The sequence below is a fragment of the Scyliorhinus torazame genome, chromosome 3, assembly GCF_047496885.1.
Source record: "Scyliorhinus torazame isolate Kashiwa2021f chromosome 3, sScyTor2.1, whole genome shotgun sequence".
NCBI classification, from domain to species: domain Eukaryota; kingdom Metazoa; phylum Chordata; class Chondrichthyes; order Carcharhiniformes; family Scyliorhinidae; genus Scyliorhinus; species Scyliorhinus torazame.
In genome coordinates this window covers 2,011,742-2,031,729 of record NC_092709.1, presented here as the reverse complement: position 1 = coordinate 2,031,729, position 19,988 = coordinate 2,011,742, and the positions used below count along the sequence as shown (strand labels likewise).

The following is a 19,988-nucleotide window of genomic DNA, read 5'->3' as shown; positions in this document are numbered from 1 at the left end:
GACCCAGGTCCCTCGCACAGCAGCATATTTTAATATTTTATCATTTAAATAATAATCCCTTTAGCTGTTATTCCTAACAAAATGGATAAACCTCACATTTGTCAACATTGTATTCCATCTGCCAGACCCTAGCCCATTCGCTTAACCTATCCAAATCCCTCTGCACTTCCAGTATCCTCTGCACTTTTTGCTTTCCCACTCATCTTAGTGTCGTCTGCAAACTTGGACACATTGCCCTTGGTCCCCAACTCCAAATCATCTATGTAAATTGTGAACAACTGTGGGCCCAACACTGATCCTGGAGGGACACCACTAGCTACTGATTGCCAACCAGAGAAACACACATTAATCCCCACTCTTTGCTTTCTATTAATTAACCAATCCTCTATCCATGCTATTACTTTACCCTTAACGCATCATTATCTTACACAGCAACCTTTTGTGTGGCACCTTGTCAAAAGCTTTCTGGAAATCCAGATATACCACATCCATTGGCTCCCCGTTGTCTACTGCACGGGCAATGTCCTCTACAAATTCCACTAAATTAGTTAGGCTAGACCTGCCCTTTGTGAACCCATGCTGCATCTGCCCAATGGGACAATTTCCATCCAGATGTCTCGCTATTTCTTCCTTGATGATAGATTCCAGCATCTTCCCTACTACCGAAGTTAAGCTCACTGGCCTATAATTACCCGCTTTCTGCCTACCTCCTTTTTTAAACAGTGGTGTCACGTTTGCTAATTTCCAATCTGCCGGGACCACCCCAGAGTCTAGAAAATTTCCCGAGCCATCTCTTTTAGTACCCTGGGATAAATTCCATCAGGGCCAGAAGACTTGTCTACCTTTAGCCCCATTAGCTTTCACGTCACTACCGCCTTAGTAATAACAATCATCTCAAGGTCCTCACCTGTCATAGCCTCATTTCCAGCAGTCACTGGCGTGTTATTTGTGTCTTCCACTGTGAAGACCGACCCAAAAGACCTGTTCAGTTCCTCAGCCATTTCCTCATCTCCCATTATTAAATCTCCCTTCTCATTCTCTAAAGGACCAATATTGATCTTAGCCACTCTTTTTGTTTTGTAGAAACTTTTACTATGTTTTTATATTCTGAGCAAGTTTGCTCTCATAATCTATCTTACTCTTTATAGCTTTTTTAGTAGCTTTGAGTTGCCCCCTAAAGATTTCCCAGTCCTCTAGTCTCCCACTAATCTTTGCCACTTTGTATGCTCTTTCCTTCAATTTGATACTCTCCCCTATTTCCTTAGATATCCACGGTCGATTTTCCCTCTTTCTACCGTCCTTCCTTTTTGTTGGTATAAACTTTTGCTGAGCACTGTGAAAAATCACTTGGAAGGTTCTCCACTGTTCCTCAACTGTCTCACCATCAAGCCTTTGCTCCCAGTCTACCTTAGTCACTCTTCTCTCATCCCATTGTAATCTCCTTTGTTTAAGCACAAAACACTAGTGTTAGATTTCACCTTTTCACCCTCCATCTGTATTTTAAATTGCACCATATTATGATCGCTCCTTCCGAGAAGATCCCTAACTGTGAGATCATTAATCAATCCTGTCTCATTACACAGGACCAGATCTAGGATTGCTTGTTCTCTCGTAGATTCCATTACATACTGTTCCAGGAAACTATCACGGATACATTCTTATAAACTCCTCCTCAAGGTTGCCTTGACTGACCTGGTTAAACCAATCGACATGTAGATTAAAATCCCCCATAACTGCTGTACCATTTCTACATGCATCAGTTATTTCTTTGTTTATTGCCCGCCCACCGTAATGTTACTATTTAGTGGCCTATAGACTACTCCCATCGGTGACTTTTTCGCCTTACTATTCCTGATTTCCACCCAAATAGATTCAACCTTATCCTCCATAGCACTAATGTCATCCCTCACTACTGCCCGGATGTCATCCTTAAATAACAGAGCTCCACCACCTCCCTTACCATCCACTCTGTCCTTTCGAATAGTTTGATACCCTTGGATATTTAACTCCCAGTCGTGACCATCCTTTAACCATGTTTCAGTAATGGCCACTGAATCAGTCATTCACGATGATTTGCGCCATCAACTCATTTACCTTATTCCGAATACTACGAGCATTCAGGTAAAGTACCCTCATGTTGGCTTTTATACGTCTATTTTGAAACTTAACACCTCTATCTGTAACCTCTCGGCAGTTATTTTTCCTTTAACTTTGGGGAGGGATAGGTGCGTGCAACAGGGCAAGATTTACAATTGGGGGAAGGGTAAATACAATGTTGTCAGACAAGAATTGAAGTGCATAAGTTGGGAACATAGGCTGTCAGGGAAGGACACAAGTGAAATGTGGAACTTGTTCAAGGAACGGTACTACGTGTCCTTGATATGTATGTCCCTGTCAGTCAGGGAAGAGATGGTCGAGTGAAGGAACCATAGTTGACAAGAGAAGTTGAATGTCTTGTTGAGAGGAAAAAGGAGACTTATGTAAGGCTGAGGAAACAAGGTTCAGACAGGGCATTGGAGGGATACAAAATAGCCAGGAGGGAACTGAAGAAAGGGATTGGGAGAGCTAAGAGAGGGCATGAACAATCTTTGGCGGGTAGGATCAAGGAAAACCCCAAGGCCTTTTACACATATGCGAGAAATATGAGAATGACTAGAGCGAGGGTAGGTCCGATCAAGGACAGTAGCGGGAGATTGTGTATCGAGTCTGAAGAGATAGGAGAGGTCTTGAACAAGTACTTTTCTTCTGTATTTACAAATGAGAGGGGCCATATTGTTGGAGAGAACAGTGTGAAACAGACTGATAAGCTCAAGGAAATACTTGTTCGGAAGGAAGATGTGTTGGGCATTTTGAAAAACTGGAGGATAGACAAGTCCCCCGGGCCTGACGGGATATATCCAAGGATTCTATGGGAAGCAAGAGATGAAATTGCAGAGCCGTTGGCAATGATCTTTTCGTCCTCATTGTCAACAGGGGTGGTACCAGGGGATTGGAGAGTGGCGAATGTCGTGACCCTGTTCAAAAAAGGGACTAGGGATAACCCTGGGAATTACAGGCCAGTTAGTCTTACTTCGGTGGTAGGCAAAGTCATGGAAAGGGTACTGAAGGATAGGATTTCTGAGCATCTGGAAAGACACTGCTTGATTAGGGATAGTCAGCACGGATTTATGAGGGGTAGGTCTTGCCTTACAAGTCTTATTGAATTCTTAGAGGAGGTAACTAAGCATGTGGATGAAGGTAAAGCAGTGGATGTAGTGTACATGGATTTTAGTAAGGCATTTGATAAGGTTCCCCATGGTAGGCTTCTGCAGAAAGTAAGGAGGCATGGGATAGTGGGAAATTTGGCCAGTTGGATAACAAACTGGCTAACCGATAGAAGTCAGAGAGTGGTGGTGGATGGCAAATATTCAGCCTGGATCCCAGTTACCAGTGGCGTACCGCAGGGATCAGTTCTGGGTCCTCTGCTGTTTGTGATTTTCATTAATGACTTGGATGAGGTAGTTGAAGGGTGGGTCAGTAAATTTGCAGACGATACGAAGATTGGTGGAGTTGTGGATAGTGAGGAGGGCTGTTGTCGGCTGCAAAGAGACATAGATAGGATGCAGAGCTGGGCTGAGAAGTGGCAGATGGAGTTTAACCCTGAAAAGTGTGAGTTTCCATTTTGGAAGGACAAATATGAATGCGAATACAGGGTTAACGGTAGAGTTCTTGGCAATGTGGAGGAGCAGAGAGATCTTGGGGTCTATGTTCATACATCTTTGAAAGTTGCCACTCAAGTGGATAGAGCTGTGAAGAAGGCCTATGGTGTGCTAGCGTTCATTAACAGAGGGATTGAATTTAAGAGCCGTGAGGTGATGATGCAGCTGTACAAAACTTTGGTAAGGCCACATTTGGAGTACTGTGTACAGTTCTGGTCACCTCATTTTAGGAAGGATGTGGAAGCTTTGGAAAGGTGCAAAGGAGATTTACCAGGATGTTGCCTGGTATGGGGAGTAGGTCTTACGAGGAAAGGTTGTGGGTGCTAGGCCTTTTCTCATTAGAACGGAGAAGGATGAGGGGCGACTTGATAGAGGTTTATAAGATGATCAGGGGAATAGACAGTCAGAGACTTTTTTCCCGGGTGGAACAAACCATTACAAGGAGATATAAATTTAAGGTGAATGGTGGCAGATATAGGGGGGATGTCAGAGGTAAGTTCTTTACCCAGAGAGTAGTGGGGGCATGGAATGCACTGCCTGTGGAAGTAGAGTCGGGAACATTAGGGACCTTCAAGCAGCTATTGGATAGGTACATGGATTACGGTAAAATGATATAGTGTAGATTTATTTGTTCTTAAGGGCAGCACGGTAGCATTGTGGATAGCACAATTGCTTCACAGCTCCAGGGTCCCAGGTTCGATTCTGGCTTGGGTCACTGTCTGTGCGGAGTCTGTACATCCTCCCCGTGTCTGCGTGGGTTTCCTCCGGGTGCTCCGGTTTCCTCCCACAGTCCAAAGATGTGCAGGTTAGGTGGATTGGCCATGATAAATTGCCCTTAGTGTCCTAAACTGCCCTTAGTGTTGGGTGGAGGTGTTGACTTTGGGTAGGATGCTCTTTCCAAGAGCTGGTGCAGACTCAATGGGCCGAATGGCCTCCTTCTGCACTGTACATTCAATGATAATCTATGATTAATCTAGGACAAAGGTTCGGCACAACATCGTGGGCTGAAGGGCCTGTTCTGTGCTGTATTTTTCTATGTTCTATGTTCCCCTAATTTTCTTTATCGGTAATAACCTGCTGCCTCACTTTCCATTTATGTTTTTGCTTCCCATTTTATTCCTTTTTGTATTACTGGACCTATTCACTGAGCTCTCCTCAGTCACTGTACCTTATATTGTGGCTCTTCTTGATTTTTGACTATGGCTTCTCTGCCTTACACTTTCCCCCTTCCTGCCTTTTGTTTCTGTCCCCGTTTTACTTCCCTCCGACTTCCTGCATCGTTTCCCATCCCCCTGCCACATTAGTTTAAACCATCCCCAACAGCACTAGCAAACCACCCCCCCCCCCCCCCCCCCCCAGGTTATTGCTGAACCGGTGCCGCTCGATAGCACTGTTGACGACACCTCCCATATCACTTTACTAATTCATAGAATTTACAGTATAGAAGGCCATTTGGCTCATCGAGTCTGCACTAGCTCTTGTAAAGCGCACCCTACTTAAGCCCACACATTCACCCTATCCCCATAACCCAGTAACCCCACCTAACCTTTTTGGGCACTAATGGGCAATTTAGCATGGCCAATCCGCCTAAACTGCACACCTTTGGACTGTGGGAGGAAACTCACAGTCATTTTGTTCTTTAAGGCATCTTGACAAACACATGGATAGGATGGGTATAGTGGGATACGGCACAAGGAAGTGCTGAGGGTTTTGGCAAAGGTTGGTATCATGACCGGTACAGGTTTTGAGGGCCAAAGGGCCTGTTCCTGTGCTGTATTGTTCTTTGTTCATTTTGTTCAGAGCACCCGGAGGAAACCCACGCAGACACGGGGAGAACGTGCAGACTCCGCACAGACAGTGACACAAGCCAGGAATCAAACCCGAGACCCTGGAGCTGTGAGGCAGCAGTGCTAACCACTGTGCGACCGTGCTGCCCCACATCGATGAAGAAGAGAAGACTGCTCGGGCAGTAATTGGCCCAAAAACAAATACAGAATGTGAGGCGATTCAGACAGTGAATGTGGAAGACCAAATTCGAGGAGGCATGAAGAAAAGAAATAAAAAGCAAATGCAGTTCAGGGGCATTACCAGCAGCAGCTTGCAATCAACGTGGAAAACTGAGAAAAGGGAAATGGTTATAAAAAGATACATCTGTTCCTTATTTTTGCATTTTTTTAAAAAGCAAGTCTTTTTCCTCAACAGCAGGTACAATTTTACACCTTAAAAATGAACGAATTCTCCAACTGTAACGGATTACATCCATAACAATTAGAGTGACAAGTAAAACACACTCGCAAATATAATCCTTTATTTTAATCAATAGAATGAAAGAGATCCACAAATTCTAAGGGCTAAAAAGTGGTTTAATTTACATGAAGCAATACAAAACATTCTCATTACAGAAGACATTTTAAGTAGCAGATTAGTACAAAGTTGAAGTTCATCACAACAGTTTATTACAAACTGGGCAGTACCATTTGCTGAAATAAAGTGAGGTATTTGTTCACATGATCTCTGGTATAAACCTGAGTGGTTTCTTTACCTTGTAACTCCAGTTCACTTGAGGTGATGTTTTCCCATTTGCCATACAATAGCGACAAAACTATATGAAAGTTCAGTTGAAGAGCTCGATGTTATCACATTTATTAATCTGAATCTCCTAAATAACAGAAAGTATTGAGAAACCATGTGACTACAATGTGACTCTGTTGGGTTATTGAATGGCAGCAGAGACACAACTGTATTTCCTGCAGTAATACTGTGCCTTCAATTCTGGCATTGCATTCTCAGAGCACCTCAGTTCTTAGAAAGATTAAAAGCTTTTTCACTACAATAAGAGAGTTTGATTGGATATAGCAGTACTGGACCCCTGATCCAAATGTCCCAAAATCTGGAAGTACACACACATTGGCTACATTCAAAGCTGGCACTGTGAGTAGCAATTTGAATAAAACCCTTTCATTCTTTATTTTAGAAGTACATGCTAGGTCCAGGTCCTAATTTGTGTAAAATCTCCAAATCTCCTGCAGCACAGGTCTAGCCGCGAGCTGAGCTGTAAGTACAGGGCAGCACATGGCTGCAGCCACAATCAGTCACACATGTTTTATGTAATGTCTCACTCCAGGTTTTATTTTTTTCTGCCCAGTCTTTATTTCGTCCAGTCTATGTGACACTTAGGATTTGGAAGCTAAGCGCTGGATACAAAATGAGCCTGAGTTGATCCTTTAATTTTTCTTTAAATGTTGAAATATTTCAACATTCTTCCCAACCAATGCTATTCTCTTGCAAAGGTAGCCAGATTTAAAAAATTAAGTACTGTACAAATTTGACCATGTTTAGCTTCACTGGCAGCTTGGAGTAATAAGGTAGCAAATCCAAATGATACTTGCCAGTTAACTTGGTGGTGTAAGGAAATGCGCAGGGTAATAGTTATCAGGTGTTCAGGAGGTGACTCCTACATCTATATACTCCTATGCCTGCATTCACCTGGAGGCATGCACTGGTATTTCTGTACCAATATCAAAAATAGAACAGGATTATTTCTCAACTGAAGACATGTATTTTGGTTCTGTACTGCTCTCTCGGATTCAGATATTTCCAAGGATAAAATCATTGTCTTTAGGCTGGTGAAATAATTGTATCAGCAGAGCTGGCAAATATTATTGGCAATGCATTCAGGTGCGTGAACTAGAGGTTGCAGCACTGTCAGACGCTCAGTGTCAGAAGCACAGTATATGTTGTATTTCAACCAACTCAATGGTGGATCCTGGGAAACTTGATTAAAGAGGCACCTGGGGAAACATCCAATAACTCTTCTGTTTAATATACTGTTGTAAACACCAATTGAAATGATGATTGGCTATCATGGAGACCTTAAGCTGCTCAGTGTGCCCGAGATGGCAATATTAAAGTCAAATTTGGTTCCCAATTTAATCAGGAAAATCAAGTTGTGTTGTGCTATTACAACACAACCCTAAAGTACAAATAAACCTAAAACACACAATGCAATAGTCAGTTAGCACCAAACAGCCTACATCGCATCAAGATTTTAAGCCAAATTACTATCAAACTCCGACTTACCTTTGCAAAACGTAAAAAGAAAAGCTCTCTAATGTGTAGGCAAACCTGTGTGCTCAAATTAATACTAGTGTTAATATCAGTGTGTAGAAAATATTGCATTAACTATTCACTTATTCCAAAAGTTGGGACACTATCAGCAGGCTGATACAATAGTTATTTCACAGTAATGCTAACTGTCTCTTTCTCAGTCAGTGTCAGTTGTCCTGTGGTAAAATGAGGTGCCCACAGACTAGCCCAGGCAAAGACTGGGAGCAGAGATAATGTGACCGGTTACAGATACATTACCCACATCAGTCTGTAAAGAGACTTGGGAATGTCAATAATTATTAAACACTTTTAACTTTCACTCTGGGTAAGGGATAGTGACATTGTGGTTTGTCTGAATTTCAAGCGATACACAAATTAATTCAAAACATATTGAAAAGGCTGTTATTAAATTCCCTTTGACCTATTAATATATTCAATGCTCCCCCAAAAAATACAGTTGTCTAGAGAACAATAGTTAAACTCACCAGAGTCAGTTCCCTGCACTGTCTGTAAGACCTACTCAGTACTGTTTGTAATGATGTATCGCAAACATAAAACCATGCTTTACATACTCTACACAAATATTGCATAAATTTAAAATTGTTTCATAATTGAACAAGTGCATTAAAATCATCAATGAGTTAGGATAACGAGCCAGTTACTGTAACAGTCAGCAGGGTTGGGATGTGGAGTTGCACTCTCTCCCACAACAGGGTAAAGTTGTGACTCCAGCTGATCACTAATTATTCAAATAAGTCTTCTTCTAAAAGGGAGTGGTTTATTCAGATGCCGTAAGCAGCATTCTTGTTGACTGTTGGATGGAAAGTCAGTTTCCTGATGTGGTGCAAGTTTTCTGTTGTCGGTGAAGCAGCCCTTCAGGATTATGATGGGACTGGATGGAGAGCTTTACTCCAAAATTAAATAATATGGTGAAATGGATAAGGGTTTATATGGTGGTTACCCATTTGGGAATTTCCTATTTTTGCCAGGCTGTTAAGGGCCAGTGCTCTCATAACCTTACTCAGCACCTGAAGTCAGCTATAAAGTAGAGCTTCAAAAATTACTTGCCTTGTTTACGGCTAGAGTATGTTACATAGAATTTACAGCAAATAAGCAGGGTATTCAGCCTTTATGGCTATGCTGGGTCTTTGTACTCAACACAAGCAACTTAACTCTAACTGTGTTTTCATGGTCAATATTGAGATGTAGATAGGAAATACAAAATGAAATCTCCAAAATATATTCCACATGGAGCAAGCACACTGATGAGGTATCTGGAAATTATATCTTACAAGAGGATGGAATAAAATGTTCCTATACCTGAATACACTAAGCCAATTAACAGTCTCAAGTTGTCGGTAAATCAGACAACACTACAGCACCAAGACCCAAAGTGCATCCCAGAGGAAATGATTTGGTTTAAGATTCCGTAAAATAAATCAAACAGACAAATAACCAGTTAGTTCTTGGGCACTCTGCCAGACCAGGCTAATAGCAACAGGACCAGCTGGTCTATAGGTACTGGATTTACACAGTAGATGTAAGCTTTGAATATCTGATTTAAAGTTCAGTGGAAATGTAAGTTTGTGTTTCCGTTTATGAATGGTAAGACATTTGGGAGCAGGCAGCTCGATTCTCCTGCTAGAATGATAGAATCACACAGCACAGGAGGAGATGATCATTTGGCCCATCAATAATCTACATAAAAACCTGCATGATTTATATTTAAATCTTGAAGTAGAGTAAAGTGTTCAAATACAGTTTCCATACTCAACTGTTGCAAAGAATCAATAATGTCACTATATCTGCTATAACAGGAAATGGTTTGAAAACAATAATGAGGTTATTAACAGGTTTGAAACCTGCAGATAACTGACCATGTTACAAAGATGATAGGAATAAAATACAGAGTTTTTAAAAAATCTTTGCAACTTGACTCCTCTATACTTTGCAGCATTGCAGTTAATATTGTGCCTAATTGCACAGAAATATCTCACTGTACCAGTGTGCTAGAAAATGTACCTAATAATTCAGATTAAATTGCTAGCCAATTTACAGCAAGGGTTATGTAATTTAACTTGCTCTGTGTTACTATGACAAGGAATTGGGTCATAGCTACAAAGCTTAATAGAAAATAAAGTTTTATATAATAATTCTGTAGGCCTCCTCATTTTAAAAAAACTACTTACAATATTGTCTTTGACGGCTCCATTGCCCAATAAACAAGCGCTCATTCAGGTATGACTGAAAGGCTGGATAAATAATACAGTTTTGATACCACACAGAAGCTGCAACCCACACAAACAGGGACATTATTCTACTCGTATCAAAACAATGCAATAGGTAAACATGTAGTCACGGTGAGCAAACAATTCAATCTAGTCTGCCTTGAATGCCACACTGTGTACGATACTTTCATTTGGAAATGTATTGATGAAAATATCAAAGAATTAAAAGTACAGTGTATCCCACCCCCAGTCAATTAAGAAAGATTTAAACTGTTTACTCATCCATAATCATTGATAACACAAAATAATCCCACAAAATAATTCAATACCTACCTTCACAGTATTAAGGACTGTAGTTTTGGGCTGCTTCACCAAACAATTCCACAGCTTTTTTATCTTCATTATACTTTGGCTTTCTTACTTAAAACGGTTTGAAATGATTTACATTTTACAAATATCAAGATTCAATGGATAACAGTGGAAGGATTTCACCAAAACTGGCACTGATTTTCTCAAATGCAAAGCTTATGGCAACATGACAACAGTCAGAATTAAACACTAACTGGTTTTCTTATATAACAGGATTAATAATTGTGACACCAAAGCCAAATGTGGGCCAGAATGTGTTAAAGGCACTCATATCATTTACCCATATTGTTCCCTAGGTATCATTTACCCATATCATATACCCATTCACTCATATCATTTACCCATATTGTTCCTTCCCTAGGTATCATTTACCCATATCATATACCCATTCACTCATATCATTTACCCATATTGTTCCCTAGGTATGACAACAACATTTAAAGCAAATGCAAGGGTTCGCTCAATACAAAAGTCCCTCTGTAATTTTTCATACTGATATAGTCAAACTATCTTGAACTTTTCTTCAAAAAAAAAGGCTGAAGTCACTGAAATAACAGAAGAAATAAGAGCACGCGTGGACATACGGCCCGTCACTGCACAAATGACAAGAGGCTACATTTCAGCACTTTCAGGTCCTCCAAATCTCTCATCTCTGTGATGGACTCGAACATTTCTCCATTCAGCACACGCCAAGTGGAAAAAGGTTCAACACCCGGACACACTGATGCTCAGAACAAGAACTGCACATTTCCAACACTGTGCTTTTTTGGCCTCTGTTCTAAGCAGCATTTTACACATTGCCATTAGCTTTCAATGGTCAACATGGACAATAACATAAATACAGCAATTAGTAAAAAGAATCATCTGAAATATCTTCAACAAATCAAACTAAGACTTCCCCATTATGTATCTGGAGGAAAAGGACCTTGGAAGATTTGTATGTAGCAGGTAAGGTAATGTTCAAGACACTGGATTAATGACATACAAGCAGGGGTTCAAATTCCACCACAACAATTGTGAATTTGAATTCAGTAAATCTGATTTGTGGATCAATACCAAACACAATGCTGAGTTGCCAGACAATCATTATTATGGGAAGGGTTTCACACCATCATTACTTTGTCTGCCCTAAAATAACTATGTGGTTGATTCAGTGTCCTCTAAAGTGTCTGGCCAGATTGTAGAAGATTTTAGTTTAGACGGGCAGCATGCTCGGCACAGGCTTGGAGGGCCGAAGGGCCTGTTCCTGTGCTGTACTTTTCTTTGTTCTTTAATGTTTAAATAGTGGCAGAGCTTATAACAGAGATTTCCGGAAAATATTTGGTGCTGCATTTTAGCCTAACTTGATCAGAGTTGTTTCAATTTAGGGATGGGTAATAAATGCTGGCTCCCCAGCAATGCCTACACCCTATGAAAGAATACATTTTTAAAAAGTAGTCCATATAAAGAGGGGGAATGAAGAAAAAGAAATGCAGATAATAATCAGTCTGGAATACAAGGAAGCATAAGAGGGGTAACATATGAGGTGAGGTATTAGGGTTGCCCAGATTGCCAACTGTTTAGATTTATATCAGAGATTCTCAATTTTGTGACAATTAAAAAGATCCAACTTTAATAAACCCACCAAACCTCGTCATAAATCACTGATTTTTCATAAGCCAAATGTAAATCCGGATTGAATCCAGACTGTGATTCAAAATGTCATGGGATGAGAATAGACTTGGGAATAGAATCAAAGCATGCAAACGGAAAAGGATATTTACTCCATGGGTGTTGTCCCCGGCAATGATGCTCTGCTCTTTCTATTTCATTTACTGATTACGTTTTTAAAAAAGTTTCCTCAGTAGGCAGCTGAAGTTTTATTTAGAACTGTACTTTCAGATGGGAGATGGAGAGAAATGATAAAAAAAGGCGAACCGAACCGAGGACACTAGAATGTAAAGGCACTGCATTTATTGTCCTACATTGCATGATTTAAACAGGAATAGAGTGTTTGTGATTTCACGCCACATGCTGATATCAAGATCCAAACAACTCTCCCAAGGCAGAATCTTCAATCATGAACTTTGGTAAATAAGGAGAGTGTGAAAGAGATAGTGAGTGGCATAAAAAGAGGAAGAGAATGTAACAGAATGGTTAAAAGAAATAAAGTAAAAAGTGAGGTGACATATCGTCATTACCACTGGGTATTTATTTCAGTAATAAACTATTACTCACATTTGAATAATAATGCTAAGAGTGCTTCACCATCCCACAAGAGAAATGGGGGACAGTGCACTGAAATTTGCAACCCAACAGTATCCAGTTTTATTCCTACATCAAGAATCACAGACCTGCCATCACCAGCCCTAAGTACTTTTAAAGAGGCATACATTGTGTAGCGTTTCTGGAGCTGTCCTGTCGATAGCGGAGGAAGATAATGTCAGAATATATTTTACTGCAAACCACATAACTAAACCTTTAGTGCTCCTTGTGATATCTCTCTCATCTTTCACATGCAAAAATTAAACTGGGATACAGCTTTGAAATAACATCTCATTTAATCCATCATAAAATCATAGAAGTTCCAATTTTGTTAAGATTCTTTTTGCCTGATCTAAAAACATATTTTATCATTGCTGCCAAAAATAGTATTTGTGAATCACTGTACAGGAAGTCGCAATGGTTGCACATTCACACCAACAATTTTGCAGTCAGTTATACACATTTAAATATTTACAAAGACACTGTACAAGTGTAATGCTGCTCTGGTATATTAATGCACAACTCTTTTTAATGCTATTCTGTTTTTCAAAAAGTGGATCATCTATTTTAGAAATCTGTATACATTGTGTAAGAAAATTAAACACCAGAGACTAGGAACTAAAAGATATAATATAACATAATAAATACACAATCCTACATAATCTGCCCTGAACAAGGTGGGTAAGTTTCAATCCTCAAAAACCCAATTAGAAGTCTAAACTCTCTTGCTCTCCCACACCAACAGGGCACGTCTTCCACTACTTTAAATGGGAATTTATCAGTCTGGGTTCGGGATAGTGTTCTTGACAAGTACAAGAAGTTTTCATTTTTTAATACAGGTGAACATCAGTTCTTTTTCTGAATCACTCAAAATGATTGTGTTGCCTTAAATTAAGATTTGTGATACAATAAACAGATATCATCTCTCCTGAGAATATACTTTTAGTAAACCTGAAATTTGAGAACATTCCAATGGAGTATTCATACTTACCGCTGACACAATAAAAGCAATGCAAATCTTAACTAATGCTGTTATCCTAAACAGAGATGGAGCTAGAAATTTCACAAAAGACCTTGTGAAAGTGTTTAAAACAATCTGAACAAGGTGGTCGATATTTCTTCAGCAACAGTTACAGCTCACTGGAATTACATAGATGAACCATCAATGGGAACTTGCTTGGTTCAGGCAATGCTACAACCCAATGACTATAAATGTTTGCACAGAGCCTGGCCAGATTCCAACAAGGTGTGAGCGTATATTACCAGGCAGTGTTCATGCCGAATGCGTCACAATCTCTGGCTTTAAGGCCAGGATACATTCCACGTGAGTACTGGATGTTACTATTATGATGCTCAGTTCCAGACAAGTGGAACTTGATGTCAGTTCAGGGCCCAAGTGCCCTGACCAGCAGCGTTCAGACTGACAGACTGAATTCAGAACTGAATCCTTGGGAAGTTCACTTTGGTGTGCAAATGCTAGTGTAGAAAAGCAAAAGGTTTCTTTTTTTTAAAACAACGATCAACAATTTAAAATTGTACTGCGTATGTATTAACACACATATGAAATCACTTTACTCACTAGTTTATAAAGTCATTAACTCGTGGACTAATGGCTTTCATTAAACACTGAACAGAGGAATTTCAGAGACAAGTTTTTTAAAAACCCAGAATTTCAACCTCAAATTGTTGAGCTAAACCCATTAAACCGTCCCAAAGGCCCTTTAAATAAGAAAGCCAAAGCGACCCACAGCTTAACAAACTGCATCGTTAGAATGATTTAAAATCACAAGTAGGTTCAGAGTTGCTAAAGCAAAAGTCAGAATGTAAACTAGTAAAGATTTCTTGTGCCCAAACAACAAAGCCTTCTAAACACATCAAATTCATGACACTGCATTTTTCTTTATAAACCAGGTATAAAAAGTGTCTTGGTGCAATTTCATTTGATCCTTTCCGGAATATATTATGACTGTAAACCCACTTAAACATGAGCGATTCCAACACAATGTAGTAGAGAGCACAGGAGCAGGCTTTTGTTGTGTCAGTCCCAGTTGAGCAATACCTCTGATCTGGTGTGTGTTTGCTGGTGTGTGCCACATGTTAGATCCAGTGATGCACTGACTGAGTGCTGGGTGATAGTCTCTGCAAAAGTTGCACCGCATGAAGTTCTGCTGGCGATAAAACTTGATGTCATAGCAGATCCATTTTTGGCCTGTAATGTAGCAGGAGGGGTGATTTCTTCAAAAAGAGAGAAGGATACACAACTTTATAAATATAGCGCAGGTAACGGGTAAGCAAAATAAATCAAAGTAGTTTCAAAACTAATGCCCATAGAAAACTTTTATTATTTAAATGTGTTGCAATGCCATTCAATCCTTTACAGCAGTGAGCCAGATCCAGGTGTTAAACTAGAAATGAGCCACCAAGATTAATGCATCTTAATTAATGCGTCAGTCAGGCAGAACTCCTAATCTACCACATATTATATTGTTCAAGTTTTGAATAATCATCGCTGCCACCTCTAATTTCTGTCTCTCCCTCTCTTTTTTTACTTCTTGTGTCACACTCTACTCGTGTCCCACCTTCATCTCCATTTCTATCTTCCACTTTTGTTCTCCTCCTTCATTATCGCACTCTTGGTTTTTTTTGTCAGTTAACAAATTTGTCAATTTGCAAAGCCGATCTCTAACCTAACAGAAATAACTCTGTCTCCTGCCAACTCAAGCTGGCCATGCAAGATGGCTGCCGATACTGGTCTGCACATGGGCGGCATGGTAGCACAGTGGTTAGCACAGTTGCTTCACAGCGCCAGGGTCCCAGGTTCGATTTCCGGCTTGAGTCACTGTCGACGTGGAATCTGCACGTTCTCCCCGTGACTGCGTGGGTTTCCTCCGGTGCTCCGGTTTCCTCCCACAAGTCCCAAAAGACATGCTGTTAGGTGGATTGGACATTCTGAATTCTGCCTCTGTGTACCCGAACAGGCACCGGAATGTGGCGACAAGGACTTTTCGCAGTAACTTCATTGCAGCGTTACTGTAAGTCTACTTGTGACAATAATGATAAAGATTATCAATGTGCAATTCAAAACACAAATAGATCAGCCGTGATCTTACTGAATGGCAGGGCAGGCATGAGGGGCCGAATGGCCTACTTCTGTTCCTGTTTCATACGAATAAAGCAAAGGGATGATTTTGTGGTACAAATGAAAGTGGAGGGCAGTACTATCGAAGAAACGCAAGGCAGGAGTTAATGCTAAAGCAAACAAGACTGACCTACAATAAGGACTGCATGTCACTCACGGTCAAATTAACACTGATAATAGCAAAGCTCCTGTAAGAAATATGAACCTTCATCATGTTATAACTGAAATTAGAAAAAATGTCTTCATTCTCAGAGTGTAAAGAATCTCGTCATATCAAAGGCTTGACAACTTGTCACTGTTTTGCTTACGGAGAATGCATTTATTAACGATTATCGATATACCATGTTTTAAGCCTACTTGTGACAATAAAGATTATTACTAAACTTAAAAGATCCCCACATACAGTCATAGAGGTCTACAGCAGAGAAAAGGCATTTCGGCCCATCACATCTGCATTGGTCAAAAACAACCATTAAATATTCTAATCCCATTTTCTGGCACTTTCCCCAAAGCCTTGTATGCCTCGGCATCATCGCAAGTGTACATCTGAATGCTTCTTAAATGTAATAATAATCTTTATTGTCACAAGTAGGCTTACATTAACACTGCAATGAAGTTACTGTGAAAAGCCCCGAGTCGCTACATTCCAGCACCTGAATGAGGGTCTCTGCCTCCACCACCCTTCCAGACTCCCACCACCCTCTGGGGAATGGGTTTTTCCTCACATCCCTGCTAAACCTCCTGCCTTTTCCTTAAATCTAGGCCGCTGGTCACTGATCCCTCCACCTACGGGGAAAGTTCCTTCCTGTCTACTCTATCTTCCAGCAGGTACACAGGATAGCAACACTGGCCAATTACCCTCCCCCAAACCAATTCTAGCCAACCCCTCACCATCTTCTGCCACAGCTTAGATTGTTAATCAGAACAGACGAGGAATCAACCTGATACTCTTATGACTTGTATGTTCAGCAATTCATTGCTTTACTCAGCTGAGTCCTGAGGGTGCCTATCTGCTGTATGAAAGTTATTTCCATTTGAAGAATGAAAATGACCCTACAAGACAGAAATGTGTATTTATGCAATATGTACTCATCAGTAACAAGGATAAACAAAGAACAAAGAACAAAGAAATGTACAGCACAGGAACAGGCCCTTCGGCCCTCCAAGCCCGTGCCGACCATACTGCCCGACTAAACTACAATCTTCTACACTTCCTGGGTCCGTATCCTTCTATTCCCATCCTATTCATATATTTGTCAAGATGCCCCTTAAATGTCCCTATCGTCCCTGCTTCCACTACCTCCTCCGGTAGTGAGTTCCAGGCACCCACTACCCTCTGCGTAAAAAACTTGCCTCGTACATCTACTCTAAACCTTGCCCCTCTCACCTTAAACCTATGCCCCCTAGTAATTGACCCCTCTACCCTGGGGAAAAGCCTCTGACTATCCACTCTGTCTATGCCCCTCATAATTTTGTATACCTCTATCAGGTCGCCCCTCAACCTCCTTCGTTCCAGTGAGAACAAACCGAGTTTATTCAATCGCTCCTCATAGCTTATGCCCTCCATACCAGGCAACATTCTGGTAAATCTCTTCTGCACCCTCTCTAAAGCCTCCACATCCTTCTGGTAGTGTGGCGACCAGAATTGAACACTATACTCCAAGTGTGGCCTAACTAAGGTTCTATACAGCTGCAACATGACTTGCCAATTCTTATACTCAATGCCCCGGCCAATGAAGGCAAGCATGCCGTATGCCTTCTTGACTACCTTCTCCACCTGTGTTGCCCCTTTCAATGACCTGTGGACCTGTACTCCTAGATCTCTTTGACTTTCAATACTCTTGAGGGTTCTACCATTCACTGTATAGATAGTGTGCCTCAAGTTCATGCAATTAAATACAATCTAATATGTGACGATGTCAATGAACTTGTAAAATGTCTGCAAAAAGCCTCTAAAATTTACAACACAGAGTCTGTTATACAAAGTTATATAAAATTATACAAAGACAAAATTGTAGCAGTTTACCTTGAATCTCCATCGAGTGACAACAACAAACTTCAAAGTGTGATCCTTTCCAAGTATTTCTTCATTGCATAGAATATCCAGCTGCAGAATGATACAGAACATAAGGAATCACAGTTGACCAATGTAGTGTCCCACCAGATTTTGCTAATCTTAAGATCAATTCCAGTCAAGTCTGAGATTTACAGATTTACTTTTTCAATGTGGAATGAGTTTGAGTGATGCGAACCGTGTCCTCAGTGCGTGTCGACATGTCTAACTAATCTGTACCTCACATATCAACATGTCTAACTAATCTGCAGCTCACATGTCGACATGTCGAACTAATCTGTAGCTCACATTAAATTGTAAATTTGTTCAAAAAGGCACTGGCACACACAATGGAAATGTCCAGTGCAGTGAAGGTATCTTTACATGTTAGGATGCATTGCTGGAGAAACTTACCATCTATTCAATCCATGGTATAAATGGCCTGGCTGTGACTGACGATACAGATAAAGTTTGGAATACAATGGAAAGCATTTTCAATTACAATCAAAAACCGTCCTTATCTTGATTCAAACACGCATCTCCTGCCCCCAAAAAGTGACAACATGGAGTGGTTTAATGAAAATGGTGTCCTGAGTCAGACTGTACAATCAAAACAGGACTGGCAGCTAAATATTCCAGGATATAGGTGTTTTAGGCGAGACAGGGAGGAAGGTAAAAGAGGTGGGGGAGTTGCAATTCTGGTTAGAGAACATATTACAGCTGTACAGAGGGAGGACACCATGGAAAAAATCAAGTAATGAGGCACTGGGTAAAGCTCAGAAGCAGGAAGGGGGCAGTCACTATGATGGGGGTGTACTACAGGCCTCCCAACAGCCCATGGGAAGTTGAAGAACAGATACGGAAGCAGATTCTGGATAGATGTAGAAATAATAAGGTTGTTGTAGTGGGAGACTTTAATTTTCCTCATATTGACTGGAAATCTCTTGGGGCCAGGGGTTTGGATGGTGAGGAATTTGTTAAGTGTGCACTTGACCAAAGAGAAGATGAGTGTTTTTTTTCCAAATGCTGAGAACAGGTGTTCGCTTGTCCTGCTGACCATACCCATAAGTTGTGGCCGTCCCCCAGACTTGCCAGCTTCTGGGCTTCCCTTTGTAGCACCAAGTTGGAGATACTCCATTTGGAATTATCCCTATTTCTAGGGTTTCGGATTTACCGTTTGTTCTCTCTGGGGTAGAGGTGAATGTTGTTGCCTTTGCCTCACTTTTGGTTGGAGGCCTCTGGCCGGTGAGGGGACTTAATGTCCTTCTGACACGGAGAGAAAATTAAATTGACCATCAGGGGCTCAGTGGAGAGATTCATCTTCTTTTTCAATGATCTAGCCACTGTCAGTTGTTAGAGGTTTTCGGTATAGTGTTAAGTTAGTTAGTTTTTCTTTGTTTGTAATATTTGCATTATTGTGTTTTTGTTGATTGTTTATTATTGTGTAAAAAAAAGTTACAGTAATTTACAGAGTGCAGTCCATTGAGTCTGCGCAAAAAATACCTGACCTGTCACCTGATCCCATATTCCAGCACTTGGCCCATAGCTTGAATATTATGACGTGCCAAGTGCTCATCCAGGTACTTTGTAAAGGACCTGAGGCATCCCGCCTCCACCACCCTCCCAGGCCGTGCGTTCCAGACTGTCAGCACTCTCTGGGTAAAAAGGTTATTGCTAAAATCCCGCCTGAACCTCCTGCCCCTCACTTTGAACTTGTCTCTGCTCGTAACTGAGCCTTCAACTAAGAGGAACAGCTGTTCCCTCTCCATCCTGCCCATGTCCCTCAATCTTGAACACCTCAATCAGGTCGCCCCTCAGTCTTCTCTGCTTGAGAAAACAACCCAAGCCCATCCAATCTCTCATCATAATTTAAATATTCCATCCCAGGCAACATCCTGGTGAATCGCCTCTGCACCTCCTCCAGTACAATCACATCCTTCCTATAAACATTCTTCCTACAAAGCAGCCCCGTTTGATTCCTCCCCCTTCCTCAAACATTCAAACTCTCCACCACCAACGAACAGTGACAGCCGTGTGCACCATCTACAAGATGCACTGCAGTAATTCACCAACTAGAAGGACAAGAGCAGCAGATATCTGGGAATGCCACCACCTGGAGGAACCCTCCTCAGCCACGCACCACCCTAACT

General features: G+C 41.0%; 1 protein-coding gene across 3 annotated transcripts in view; it reads right to left on the bottom strand.

The window, feature by feature from the left end:
* Positions 1 to 6,040: 6,040 nt before the first annotated feature.
* The window catches only part of LOC140408242 (polycomb group RING finger protein 3), a 942,343-nt gene continuing 928,395 nt past the window's right edge, over positions 6,041 to 19,988 (bottom strand). For all 3 annotated transcript variants that reach the window (XM_072495182.1, XM_072495180.1, XM_072495183.1), the window contains 2 exons: positions 17,812 to 17,892; positions 6,041 to 14,881 (listed from right to left, as the gene is read on the bottom strand). In XM_072495182.1, coding sequence (XP_072351283.1) covers positions 14,834 to 14,881; positions 17,812 to 17,892 — 129 coding nt within the window. In that variant the 3' untranslated portion in view covers positions 6,041 to 14,833. The remainder of the gene's footprint in view (positions 14,882 to 17,811; positions 17,893 to 19,988) is intronic.